Genomic DNA, 13,850 nt, shown 5'->3' with positions numbered 1-13,850 from the left:
ATCATGTAGGAAGAAGTCATGTGTCGAATGTGACATCCTATGCTTTGAAATATACTGAGATATATTTGCTTCTTCAGGTGGTATGAGACGATAGAAATCGTAGGAGTGAATGCTAGATTCAGCTGTGATTTAACACAGTTAGACAGGATTAAACAATCTTTATAAAGCAATTCGGGAAACATCAATGGAATGCAATCACCAACACTGGGAGTTTAAGTTGTCATTAGATGTGCCATGATGCCTCTATGCCTAGTTAATCCTATTTAAGCCCCTAGCAGGGGCACCCAGGTTATTTTCTTTGACACTGGAAAGTTGAGAATTCTGATGGAGTAGGGTCCATCAGGCAAGATTCATCTCTGCTCAGCCTGCAATTTTCTTGGAGTTCTCAACAGTCAAGATTGGGTCCAACATGGAAAGGTGATGATGACTAGGTGTGCCAAGTAGGAAATAGAGAAGATAACAACAAGGGGAATTATATGAAGCAATAACTAAGGGGAAGAATTACTTAAGGACAAGGTAGGCAACACAGAGGGGAAAGACGTCAATTATTGTAATTGAAGCAGTAAGCTTCTTATTATCTAAAATATAACAGTATGAGGAAAGTAGCCTCAAGATCAAGTAATAGGAGCGAAGGAACTGTGCATGGTTAGCACAAAGAAGGGAAGACAGGATTTTTTTCCAGATACAGTTTAAACTAGATGGTTTATGAAGTCTCTTCCAACTCAGGTTATGTGAATTAGGCTATATTCAGATGCTGTATTATGAAAATTATCACTTAACCACTGTATCTTATGTATCTTAAATTCCAAAAGCTGACACTATTTCACATTTACAACGTTTTCTGAACACACGAGCATGTACCACCTACATTTTATTTCAGGAACTAATACTAATGTGGCCTCTTCATTCTTTCCTTCTTACTGACTAAATCATATCTAGAGGGGTCAGAGGCAAACTTTGCCACAATTTGCCAAGGTAGGGCAGTCACTGATTGGCAGAATGGTAGACTGGGATTCCTATGGTGTGCACTTTGCCAGGATTCCCAAGTTTCCTAACTGGACTGAAAACCTTCAGACACTGACATGTACAGGTATGGATGAACCCATGCCTTCTCAACTTTACTTTTCTTTTTTAATCATGTGAAGGACAGTCTGGAGAAGGAGTCAGTTTATTTATACTCAGTGCTTACCCTCTATTCACACTCTCATTGTAAGAAGATTTGTTTGCTGCAGTCATCTCTGTGTAGAACCTGCATACTGATGGGGTACATCTTTTCTATTAGGTTCAAAACAAAGCAGCTGATATAAGTTTTTACACACAGACTTTTGCTAAGTACGTTTCTGGTATGCAGTAATATTCTCCTTATGTACTAGGTCCTTTGTCCATCAAAAATGTATTTAATATTTTTTCTCATATCTGCAGAATTTCTGGTATGGCATAATTTGTGCTATAACTCAACATTATGGCCTGCCATCATTCTTCCACAATCAGTATAATACGGACTCAAGACTTCCCATTTGTAATGGGTTTTGTGTTTTCCTGTCTTCTCAATGGGTGGAGGACAGCGTGTAGGGAAAAGAATCTGGAGCTAAGAATAAAATTAAGTTGAATGAAAAAAATGGACTAAATTTTCTACATTTAATCACTCAACAAGCATTCATTAAACATCTACTGTGTGCCAGGTGTTGGTGATATAAAAACAAAAATGAAACCTGTGCTTTCAAGAAAGTAAAGTGTATGGAAAATATATACAAAGTATACACCAGATAATGGGGGAGTACTAGCAGGTAGAGTTGATCAAGAAATTTGGTGCTGGAGGAAACTAAAGATTTAAAGGAAACCAGAGATTCTAAGAAGTGGAGGAGAGGGGGCATTGTTTTCCAGTCATGAAGGAAAACCTGCACAAAAGGACAAAGAAAATAGAGTGTTCTGTGTGGAACTGAACAAAGAAGGCCAGTTGAGCTGATCTACGAATCATGTGAATGGGGGAATGTATAATAAGTGAAGAGCATCAGTCTAGATCCAGGACTGGAACAGTTTTGAATGACAGAGGGGAAATGAAAAGTTAAAGTGATTCTGATGTTGTGAACTTGGGAGACTAGAAAGATTGTGGTGTTCTTGGCAGAAGCAGGAAAGTTCTGAAGAAGGATGAGTTTGGGTGAAAAGATGAGTTTGGCTTTTATCTTATTGAACCAGAGATGGAGAAGTGATATCCCATTTTAAAATGTCTAATAGTTCGTATGCAGTCTAGGACTGAATTCAAGAGTTAGATTAGGCTACTTGGACAGATCTAGGAGTCATCGGCATTAAAATAGCAATGGAATGATGAGAGGCGATGGGATCACCAAGTGACAGAATATAGAGAGCAAAGAGGGTCCAAGATAGAACTTAGAGCTATACACACAGTTAGTGGGTGTAAGCACTTGGCACAGGGCCTGCAGGGCATGTAGGTGCTTGATAAATGCTTGAACTGACTTGGAAGAACTATAAGGATCCAGGAAAGAAGACTGAGAAGGATATCATTGAGGTAAGAGCACAACCAGAAGAGAGTATGGTCATGAAAATACAGAGAGGAAAACGTATCTAAGAGAGGGTGATCAAACAGTGTCAAATGCTAAAAAGAGGTCAAAAAGGATGAAGATTGACAAAAGGCCATTCAATCTAGCAATTAATTGATAACTTTGGACAGAACAGTTTCAGCTAAGTTGAGGTGAGAAAGCAGATTTCAGAAGGTTAAGAAGAGTGAGAGTGGAGGAAGTAGTGGAACTGTATAGACTAGATGAGAAAGAGAGGGGAGAAATAGAATGACAGTAATGTTGGGATCTAGTGAGAGGTTTTTAAGGATGAGGGAGATTCGGATGTATTTGCAGGCATTTTATACAACATCAAATATAGCAAAATAAGTGAGTTTCCCTCATTCCATATCTCATTTCTTTTAGTTCAACAACATATTTATAGCTGGGAAACACTTTCAGAAGCTAAGAAAAATATAAAAACAGCCCTGAAAACACTAGTTTCTTCTTTGTAACTAACTTATAATCTGCCTTCAGAATGATGCTTCTCAAAGAGTACAAACCAAGCATTTTTATACATTTATATGTTTTCTCTATTTGTCCTGCAAGATTTTTTGAAGTCTCTTAAGAGTGAAACATATACAAAAGTGTACACCACAATCTTGATGTCTACCATGATTTTCTGTTGTAAAAAAAAGCCATCAGGAAAAAAAAGTATTACAGATATAAGAGGGAACTGACACTTCAGAACTAGAGAATGAACAAAGACCTGCTGCACATAGCATTCAAACCTGCGGAAATAATCTTTTTCCCTTTAGGTTTTCTTTAGAACAGTACTTTCTGATATAAAACCTGTCTGAAGGTCCAGTTGCCTTTTCCTACACTATCTCAGTAGACCTACTCTGGCAGAAATCCTAGAACTGAAATAAAAATTCACATTGAAGCAAACATTTCAGACCATTATGTGACTGACAAAGAAATTTCACCTTGCAGTACAGTTGGATCATACATATGATCTGCATTTAAAGTTTTCAAAATCATCAGTGACCCATTTTCATAATTTCTTTCAACTTGATAGACTGGCTCAGTATGTCTCTGACTTTGGGGAAGAGGAAATTTACTCATTCTTTTTAATGCTATTATCCTATCAAATACAGTTTTTCAAAGCTTTTCTGTACCACCTGTGATAGAGAGACTGGGATTTTTTTAGATTCATTATAGCTTAAACACAAGGAAAGAAAAGCACAACTCAACATATGGCTTCCACTGGAAGGAACAAAATATACCAAAGAATTCTGTGTCTTGACTTCATTAAGAAAACAATCAAAGGAACAGGAACAACTGAATCCATTTGTGAATGTCAATGCCTAATATAAAGCAACCTTGACATGTTTCTCCTCAAATACAGATATAAAAGGAAGCTATTTTTAATTAATTCCCTAGTCTTTAGATTTGTAATCAATGTGGCCACACTCATTTGTCCTACTTTCTCTTCAACATACCATACAAAACACACATTGCATCAAAAAAAGTCACAGTGACGAATGGATCCTAAAGAGTACCATTTCTCATCAATACATAAATATGATGAAAAGTACCTAGAACTAGGCATCATTTACACATTTCACTATCTGCTATAAAAATAAAAGCAAAGCAAATGTCTACATTTCTCTTTCTAACCTTATTTTCTCCATATTACATGAATTAGGAGAGATTTCCATGAACCAAAGTAAGATAATGAGTTTCTGGTCTGAAAATGGCACTCTCATTTCTTTGGGGAAATGCCCACTTTTAAGAGACCCTTGGGCATTGTAGCTTTGTCCAAGTAAAGGCTACAGTTTCAAACTCCATTAGCATTACAAGTCACTTATTAGATTCCCAAAAACTTTATTGCTCTGTACCTGGTCTTGATAACTTATATTCCTGTGCATCTCATAGGGCTGAGGACAATGCCATAACCCCTCTTTGTTTTTTACAAATTGTTTAACACTATTCTACATTAACACAGGAAGTACCATACTGCCATCTACAGACAGGATTGCCCCTAATGCCACATAAAATTTTCCCATAGCTCATAGTTAATTCTAGTTCTCTATGTCTAATATCAGTTCACCACAATCTATGTGGTGCAATCATTGAGATGAGAGCTTTTAACCTTTTCAGACAAGACAGACTCATAATACTTTGGTTAAAATAAAAACAGCTTTTTAAAAGTAAAGAAAAATACCAAATTCATCTAGGAATTTGGGATTACCTGTCGGGGGTGAATGGTGGCTGTAGTCTTGATGGTTCCTTGACAGCTACAGTCAGAAATACTGTATGGATCTGAGCTGCTAGAGGAACATTTGGAAAGAGAGTCACAGCCCATCACAAAAGTGTTGTCCACAGGCAGCTCCTGGATGCCACGGTGCTTTGAATGCACGGGAGTCTCGGGCACAATTAGGAAGGTTGGCTGAGGAGATGTCGCTTTGTAGTGTTGGGCCAAATCGGGACCATCAGGCTTAAAAGTAGAAGAATGGGTACCCCAGTTGTACCTCTCCATGGTATCTTCTTCAATGTCAATGGCAACATCCAAGGAGGTAGTGACCTCTTCCTCATTATCTAGATCATCAGACCCAGACTCGGTAAAGGCGGCAAGGTTAAGGATGACACTATTAGTGCCACTATTGTCATTTGCGCTGATTGTTATTGTCTCGCTGTTATCTGGATTTGGAGTAACCCATTCTGAATTCTGCTTTCTTGCAGCTCCGAGGCGTGGGAAGGGGCGGCAGCGTAAAAGAGCTGCGATTACGATGGTCAGGACAGCTGTCATGGAGCCAGAAATAATGGCAATGATGTACTTGACGTAGTCAATGTTGCTTGGTGGGGTTGGGACCTCAGTCTTCTCAATACGCCGGATCACTGTTTTTATCCGAGTTCTGCGCAGTAGTTCATCGACGAAAGAATAGTTGTTCAGAGAGTCATTCACAAATAGATTCAGTAGTATTTTGCTATTCATAGAGTCAGGTTGTCCTAAGTCTCTAGCTTTAATCAACAGCTTGTGTAAACCTTGATCTGCAGGAATGAATTTTGATTTCAGGGTTATGTTCCCTGTTGCTTTTCCCATTGCAAATAATTTCTTTTTGTTTCCCGCTTCAATTTGGTAACGGACTTGGCCATTCGCACCAGTGTCCTCATCGATGGCCATCACTACATACAGAAGTGTGCCAACTTCAGTAGCTAGTGGAATAAACTCAAAAGTGTAGTTAGTAGGAGGGAGAACGAAAACTGGTTTGTTGTCATTAATATCAACTACATTTATGGTCACCCTGGCAGATGAAGAGCGTGGCACCCTGCCTCCATCTGTGGCCACTACTACGAAAGAGTAAGAGTCTTGTTTCTCTCTATCAAAAGAGATATTGGGGCGGATGATTCCATTTACTGGATCAAGGAGGAAGCTACCATTGCTGTTTAGAATGGTGAGAGTGATAACTCCATTTTGTCCAGCATCAGCATCAGTTATAGTGATGAGTCCCACCGTGCCATGCTTGGGTAGGTTTTCTGGAACGTAGAAGTTGTATTCACTGTGGGTGAAAGTAGGGCTGTTGTCATTCTGATCAAGGACTGTTACAATCACTGTAGCATTGGACTGCAGGTGAGGTACCCCATTGTCCCTTGCAGTGACAGTGAAGGTGTATTTGTCTTTCTTTTCTCTATCTAGCTGTTCCACTGCTGTCAGAATGCCTGTATGTTTATCCAGGCTGAAAGCAGAGGGGGGCTCACCAGGTATCAGGTAAGTGATCTCTCCATTCTTCCCAGAGTCTGCATCTGTGGCACTGATTTTTGTCAGTTGAGCGCCAGGAGCATTGTTCTCTGGGACAGAAATCCTGATGCTCGACTGGCTGAAGATGGGTGCATTGTCATTTTCATCTTTGACTTTGATTATAACTGAAGTAGTGTAATTCAAAGGGGGTTTGCCAGCATCTGAAGCCATCAATTTTACTTCATATTCTTTTGTTGTCTCATAGTCTAGGAAAGAGGAACTCTCCATCAGGAATTGATTTTCGAAAGCTGGTCTTAATCGGAAAGGAATGTCATGCTCTGTGAAACAGGTCACTCTCCCATTACGGTCAGCATCTTTGTCTATTAGTGTAATGAGAGCAATTTTGGTATTGAGTGAAGCATTTTCTGACAAGTAAACAGTCCCATTGACTGTATCAATGATGTATCTGACATCAATTATTGGAAGGTTGTCGTTGACGTCTGTGACATTGACTATCACCATGGCCCTAGCTGGCACCGGACCTCCATCAGTTGCTACAACCATCAATTTGTGAATAGGGGCCTTCTCCCTATCCAAGGGTTCCTTGATGGTAATGAGGCCAGTGGTATTGTTGAGATGGAAAAGTTTCCTAGCAAGGTTGTTCATCAGGCTGCTGAAAAAGTACTCGATCTGTGCATTTGAACCCACGTCGGCATCAGTGGCATGGAGCTGATAGACTGAAGAACCCACAGGAGCATTTTCAGGAATGTAAACTTCAATTTCTGTCTCCTTAAAGACGGGACCGTTGTCATTCATGTCAATCACAGAAACTTGCAAAATGGCTGTGCTGGACCTTGGAGGTGACCCACCATCTTCGACTTTCAACTTCATCACATATGTGTCTTTATCCTCCCGATCCAGAATCTTTTGGACAATTAGTTGGGGCCATTTTTCTCCCTCGGGTGTTTCAATGACATCAAGCCCAAATATCCCTAAACCCTAGAATATATGAAGACATAAAGATTTTTATTGTGCAATTATGTTTTAAGCCGTCCAATATAATTTCATTAGGCAAATACTCAAGGCAATCCAATAAAATAGAACACAAGATAAGTATTTAGGAGATCTGGATTCTAGTCTGTCCTTCTAGCTCCTGGTGAACAAGGGGGATATTGAGCGGTCATTTAACCTTTTTAAACTTTGGGATTTCCTCATCTTTGGGACTGTTTCCTCATCTGTGCAATGAAGGAATTGATTTAAAGCTGTATTCCCCAAGTCAAACTACTTAAGAATGGCAAAATCCCTGGTCTCTATTGCAAATACCAAGATGGCTCTCAAGGAGTGGAAAATATGAACCAAAGTGAAGAAGAGACCTGGAAGTAGGAGGAACAAGATGCAAGTACAAGGAGTAAAAGGCATCGTTAGGTTAAGCTTAAAGGTATGAAAAAAATAAGGAATTCTCTTTTGTGGATTGCTTCTGATTCCTGGGTCAGTAATTAGGAATCAATCCCCTGAACTAAATGATGCAATGCTAAAAGTATACGATTCTGAATGTGCATATATACATATATTATACGCACAAATACACTATATATAATACACACACACACATAAATATGCACATGCATACATATACGTATACTAAAGATTGTGAGAAAGCTAAAAGTACATGGTATTAACAAGATTATCACAAATTTAATTTCATGTGAAGAATCAAGGAAGTATAGCCAATTTGATTAAAATGTCAAAAGTGCTACCATAATTCTTTGCTCTCTATGATTGTCATTACCATTAAAAATGTTACACAAATGCCCAGGTATTTTGTTGCATGCCAATAAAAATATTTTTAATTAAAATATCTTGTTGGCTAATTTGTAAATCAAAATATATTCATCAAAGCCTACTATTTGAAAAGAACCGTACTAAACAAGAACTTCCCAACATTTCCTATAAACTCTCATAGTACTTTGTGCCTCTCGTAGACTTTCACCCTTTTTGTAAGTGCATTTGCATTTCCATCTCACTTTCCTTACTATATTGTAAGGACTTAGAAGATAGGGACTATGGCATCATTATCTTTAATTTCAAACCTAGGGTCTCAAATATAGTAGATTCTTGATAAATGTTTGCTGAATTGAATTAGTAAAACCTTATAAATGTTGTCCTTTTCTGCCCATCTAATCAATCTGGTACCATCACAGAATTTTTGAGATGGAAAGGGCCTTTGATGTCATCTAGTCCAACTCCTTCATTTTACACATAAGGAAAGATTTGGTGACTTGCTAATTAGTGGTAGGATCAGAACCAGAACCCATGTCTTTTTCCAAAAAAAATCTTTCACAAAATCATAGAACACGCACCTGGAGAATAGATCATTTAAGCATATCTTTGATGCAAGAAAGTATATGCACTTGATTCTGTACATCATATAATCTGGATAAGATATATAATTTCTCTTCCTCCTCTTCCCATCCAAAATAATCACTTTTTGGATTTAATCAGGACCTACCTGTGATTTCCTCTCATGAGGAAACTTCCTCTCAGCAACTGTTTTATAATTTATAATCTTTGAGAAACGATGAAGACTCCAGCTTACAATCTTAGCAAATTGACTAAGGTGCTAGGAGATGAAGTGATTTGCCCAGAGTGTGACAGCCAGCATGTGGCAGAGGTAGAGTTCTGACTCATAGGCTGGCTCTATTCACTAGGCCATGCTGCCCTAATGATAACATTGGGGGTACAGAATGACTGTAGAAGAGAGTGTCTTTGGAATAAACCATGCAGAGTTTAATTACCAACAAGTTTAGAGTAGGCACAAGAATCCTAAGTAGGAGCTCTGAAAAGTCAAATGACTCAAGTCAGTGAATATTTTCTCTCAATGCCCACAGTTCAGAAAGGCATACGTAAAGATAAATTTATACATCAAATTTATAGGACACTGATTTTGACTTTAAACATGAAGATGGGCAAAGGGGGGGGGCGGAGAAGATGAAGACAGAAGATCAGAGAAGGACATTGAGATATTTATTAAGTGAGTGGTTTATTATCCTGGATATTTTCTTAAATTCCCCAATCCTCATCTGTGGTCAAAGAAAAGAAGCACTAACATGGCAACACAAAATGTTTTAGTTGCCATTTTAAGTTATTGTAATTTTTGTTTTAATGCTATCTTGAGAGAATTCTAGGAACCTATTCATCTTTTGTTGTTACTGTTTACTTGTTTTCAGTCATGTATGACTCTTCATGATCCCATTTTAAGGTTTTCTTGGCTGAGATACGAGACTAGTTTGCCATTTCCTTCTCTAGGTCATTTTACAGAGGAGGAAATTGAGGCAAACAGAGTGATATGCCTTGCCTGGGGTCATACAGCTAGTAAGTATCTGAGGTCAGATTTGAACTCAGGGAAATGAATCTTCGTAACTCCAGGCTCAGCACTGTGGTGTCATCTACTTTCCCAATTCATCCCTACTAGGCTTGTATGATAGAATCTAATAAATACACAAAATGTAAAGTCCCAATTCCAGGATTATCAGGAAACTCATGGGTCATCTGAGATACCCTGTATCCGAACTGGAATCTCATCTATGGAACATCAGACAAATGGTCCTCTACATTTCTTCTGAAGACTTCCAATGAAGGGAAACCCATTGCTTTCACTTTGGCATAGCTCTAAAAGTTTGTGCTTGTCATGGGGAGCCTGAATCTTCCTCTCTGAAACTTCCGCTCATGGATCCTAGTTTTGCCCTCTGAGGAAAGACTAGGTGAGGGTTGGACGGATTTCCTAAAAATTTAATTCAGTGAAGATAATGGAATAGATCTCTTTTTACTACTATTGATTATCCCATCAGACTTACAGTGTTTTTTAATCGGAAGAGTTATTACATTTTTAGTAATCACCTATTTTAAGAAAAGTGAATCCATGTACCAAAAGCTGAATAGCTGAATAAATGAGTGTGATAATCAGACATAAGGATGATGTGTGTTTTGTGGAGTGGGGGTAGGGTGGGGCAAGATGATAGAGCACTGGTAGAAATTATGCCTTTGGTCATAACCTGGCACCGTATGTTGAAGTACAATTGAAGCTATATAAGCAAGTTCTGTAACTGTGCAATACACAAAAGGTGATCAATTCCAAAGTGACAAGGTTTGCTCATAGCGTCAGTTCCAACTTCATCTCCTTTTCTTTAGAGTCTTCTCAGGCACTGTACTTATTTTACTTATTCATATCTTGTGTTGCTAAATTTCTTCTAAGTATGCATTTTAAAGTAGTTTTGAAGTGTCAGGTAAATACAAAGTTAACATTTTTTAAGTGTGAAAAATCAACCTATGTTGAAAGTACACTAATAGGGAATTAATCAACTATGTATCCTCGAAAATATTCATTAAGTGGTTAGCAGTCCTAGTTCTTATAGGGTTATCCTGATACTGAGACTACCTTGTGTCAATTTTTAGTCAAGCCGTCACTGACTTGATAATTATGGACAACTAAGTTTCGTATATGTTTTTATCAAAGAAAATGGCACTAAAAAAGATAGATTACCATCTGCTTTACAGTGGCACCCTGAGGAAGATGGGTTTTCTTTCTTTTCCTCCTATCTGCCTTGCCATGAAAACTTTTAAATGCCTTATTCCCGCTCCCCCATTAGAATATAAACTCCTTGAAAGCAGAGGTTATTTAGCTTCTCTATTTGTATGTCCAATGCTAAGCATGACATTTGGCACTTCGTAAGAGTTTAATAAATGCTTTTTAAATATCTTTTCAGTGAAAGATTCAAATTGAAATGTCATATGAATATTGACCGAGTTTCCTTTTTGTCTGTTATTTCTATCTTTTATTCTACTTAAGGATTCCCCTAGAAAGTTCAGCTATTTTAATTTAATTCATTTGAATTCAATAAATATTTATTAAGTACCTACTGTGTGCCAGAAAGTTGGAGCTTATCTCTATGCTTGAAAATTTTAAAATTTCATGTTCCAAAGTTCAACATTGTGTGGGGAATAAATTCTTCTAATAAAAAAAAACTTCACTATGCTTAGACCATAAATTTCACTATTGCAATGAAGAGAAACAGATTGCACATTTGCCATCACACCACATGTACTATGGAGTTTCCTGCATCATAAAGATAAGAGTGACTATATGTAGCTTTCCTTGGGAAAACATAGAAGCATGCTACTTTTTGTCTATGATTGGCACAGACAACCTGAAATATATTATATTTAAGCACCGAGAATGAAATTGAAGATCTTAAAAAAAAAAACAAGCTATAGTGTATGTAAAAGGACGTAATTATGCATATGAGTTCAGAGCCTAAGGAATTGTGGCCCCTGATCACGTCTTGCTGATCTTTAACTTCTGTGCCTCAAAGCCCTGCCCTATTTAACTTTCTCCTTCCGAAAGTGGGGGAAATAATAGCACCTATTTCATGGGGTTAGTTATAAGAATCAAATGAAATAGTCTATGCAAGATGTTTTTCAGGTCTTAAAGTATATGAATGTGAATTGTTTTTATTCCTCCACTGGAGAAAAGAGTGATAGGAAGAGAACATATGGCATACATGTCAATGTATCAAGAACCTGTGATTTAAGCATACAAACTTCTCCATCTACACAGATCTCAGCCTGTTTACATTTTAGTCTTGGGGACTTTTTTGAACTATAAGTACGTATTTCATTGAAGGCTTGCAACAATCTTGTTAAGGACATCCTAGAGGTATTGCTAACACAGTTTTACAGATGGGGAAGTTGAGGTTAAGGATGTGGAATGACTTGCCCATGGACAGCCAGTGAATAAGTACCAGAGACAGGCAATGAACTTCAATCTTCCAGATGTTAAACCACTACTCAAGCTGCTATGCGATATGGCATCACTATGACCTGTGGACAAATTGTCATTTAGTACAAAACTGGTGTTTTCTTCATTTTTGGACTGTCAACATATACCCATTAATGGGAAAAGTCACCATGCTCTTGTAGCAAGCCCCAGCTATTTCAAAGTGAACTAAAATCCAATTTTCGTTAATTTTACAAAATTAAATGAAAAGACTAATAAGCAACTCTGCTCGTGTATTCTTTCCAAACAGATGACCCTTTTAAACTAGTGTCAACTATAACTACTTAATACGCAGCCATATCAAAATTCCGTGGTCTTCCAAAAGATGGCTAACTTTACATATGAGATTGCTGCCATTATCCAAAAGTATGTAACTACAATGAAAGATATATTTACACCTTGACTTTTCAAGGAATACAATTGAAATCCCTGGATGTCTAGGGCTAGCTGGTCATAGACCTACTAGCTGGGTTCTCTGTCCCCCTAAAATTCCCTCATTGCCATGATGTCTGAAATTTCCAACTTATTCACTCATTTAGGTTAAATATTAAAGGTTATTAAAAATGAAAAGGGAAGGTGGATGATACATTAAACCTTTACTGGCCATTAAGGAATACTTAAGCTTGAAATAAACCATCAGATCATAAGCTTGCCCTATAAGCTCAGGACAAAAATGAACCAGACATGGAACAAGTGAGTTTTGATGAGGTAGGGGGAGGGATTCTCAAAGCAAGGGCAGGCCCAGAGCATGGAGTATGGCCCGGTGCTGAATGAGGGCACTAAGGCAAGAGAAAGAGATGTGAAAGAGCAAAGATAAGCATAAACTACGCCATAATACTCCCTAACCAGCAGTTAAAATGTTGTCTGCCATAAAGCTGCTTGCCTCATTTCCTCTTACTGAGAAAACAAGATTTTTCCAAAGAAACAGACAGAGAAAGGATAGAATACATTCTCCTAAGGAAAAGAGAGGATAAGCGAAAAATAAAACTCTTCTCAATAGAAGTATAGAGAATGCTGTAGCAAATATGATTTCATTATGTTCAGGAAGCAAACTAAAAAAACCAACCAGAGACCAAATGCTCTTAAACAGAACAACTCATATATAGCTGAAGTTCAGACCATATTCTCCAAAAACAAATTTACTCCAATAAAAATCAAAGAATGTTTGCACTAGAAAAGGCTTTGGGGATGATCTGATCCAACTTCCCCTCCCCCATTTCATGGGCAAGAAAACCACAACCTAGTGAGGTTAAACTATCTTTAATATTTTTGTGGTTATTATATATTTATAGAAGAACTGTCTTAGTCACAATTTTTAGATAAACCTTGAAATGGGCATTCTGCCCTTGCTTTTCTTTAAATCTGAAAAAAGGAAATATAATTTGTTTGTAAATACATGTACTTACTATGCTTACTATCTCTTACTCATATCATGCAAAGTGACTTGAGATTGATTAATAGGATTTTTAAATGTTGACATACAAGAGATGAATTAATTATCAGTGCCAGACTCAGGCAATTTCTTCTTTGCTCCAGAGAATGATGAATCTTAAAGAGATATACCAACTAATGGAAGGTTCTTCTAATTAATTGATCTTTTGTACCCTGAGATAAGTATTTTTTTAACTTTTTCCTTTAATGAAAAGGGACATGAAATTGGGCAGACTACAAAACTTATAAGTAAATAGCAAAGCTGCAGGAAGACAAATATAGATTTCTAAGTAACTTACTACTTTGCCACTTAAACTGTCCAAGAGGTTGG

The 13,850-nt window shown here is 37.6% G+C and overlaps 1 protein-coding gene across 6 annotated transcripts in view; it reads right to left on the bottom strand.

Annotated features, from left to right (window-relative positions):
* LOC140516163 (protocadherin-11 X-linked-like) overlaps positions 1-13,850 on the bottom strand; it is a 561,944-nt gene that overhangs the window by 478,016 nt on the left and 70,078 nt on the right. For all 6 annotated transcript variants that reach the window (XM_072627134.1, XM_072627139.1, XM_072627137.1 and 3 more), the window contains one exon: positions 4,768-7,254. In XM_072627134.1, the coding sequence (XP_072483235.1) occupies positions 4,768-7,254 (2,487 nt within the window). The remainder of the gene's footprint in view (positions 1-4,767; positions 7,255-13,850) is intronic.

This window comes from Notamacropus eugenii, chromosome X, assembly GCF_028372415.1.
Source record: "Notamacropus eugenii isolate mMacEug1 chromosome X, mMacEug1.pri_v2, whole genome shotgun sequence".
Taxonomy (NCBI): Eukaryota; Metazoa; Chordata; class Mammalia; order Diprotodontia; family Macropodidae; genus Notamacropus; species Notamacropus eugenii.
Note: the sequence above shows the minus strand (reverse complement) of the source record. Positions and strands in the feature narration are given on the sequence as shown.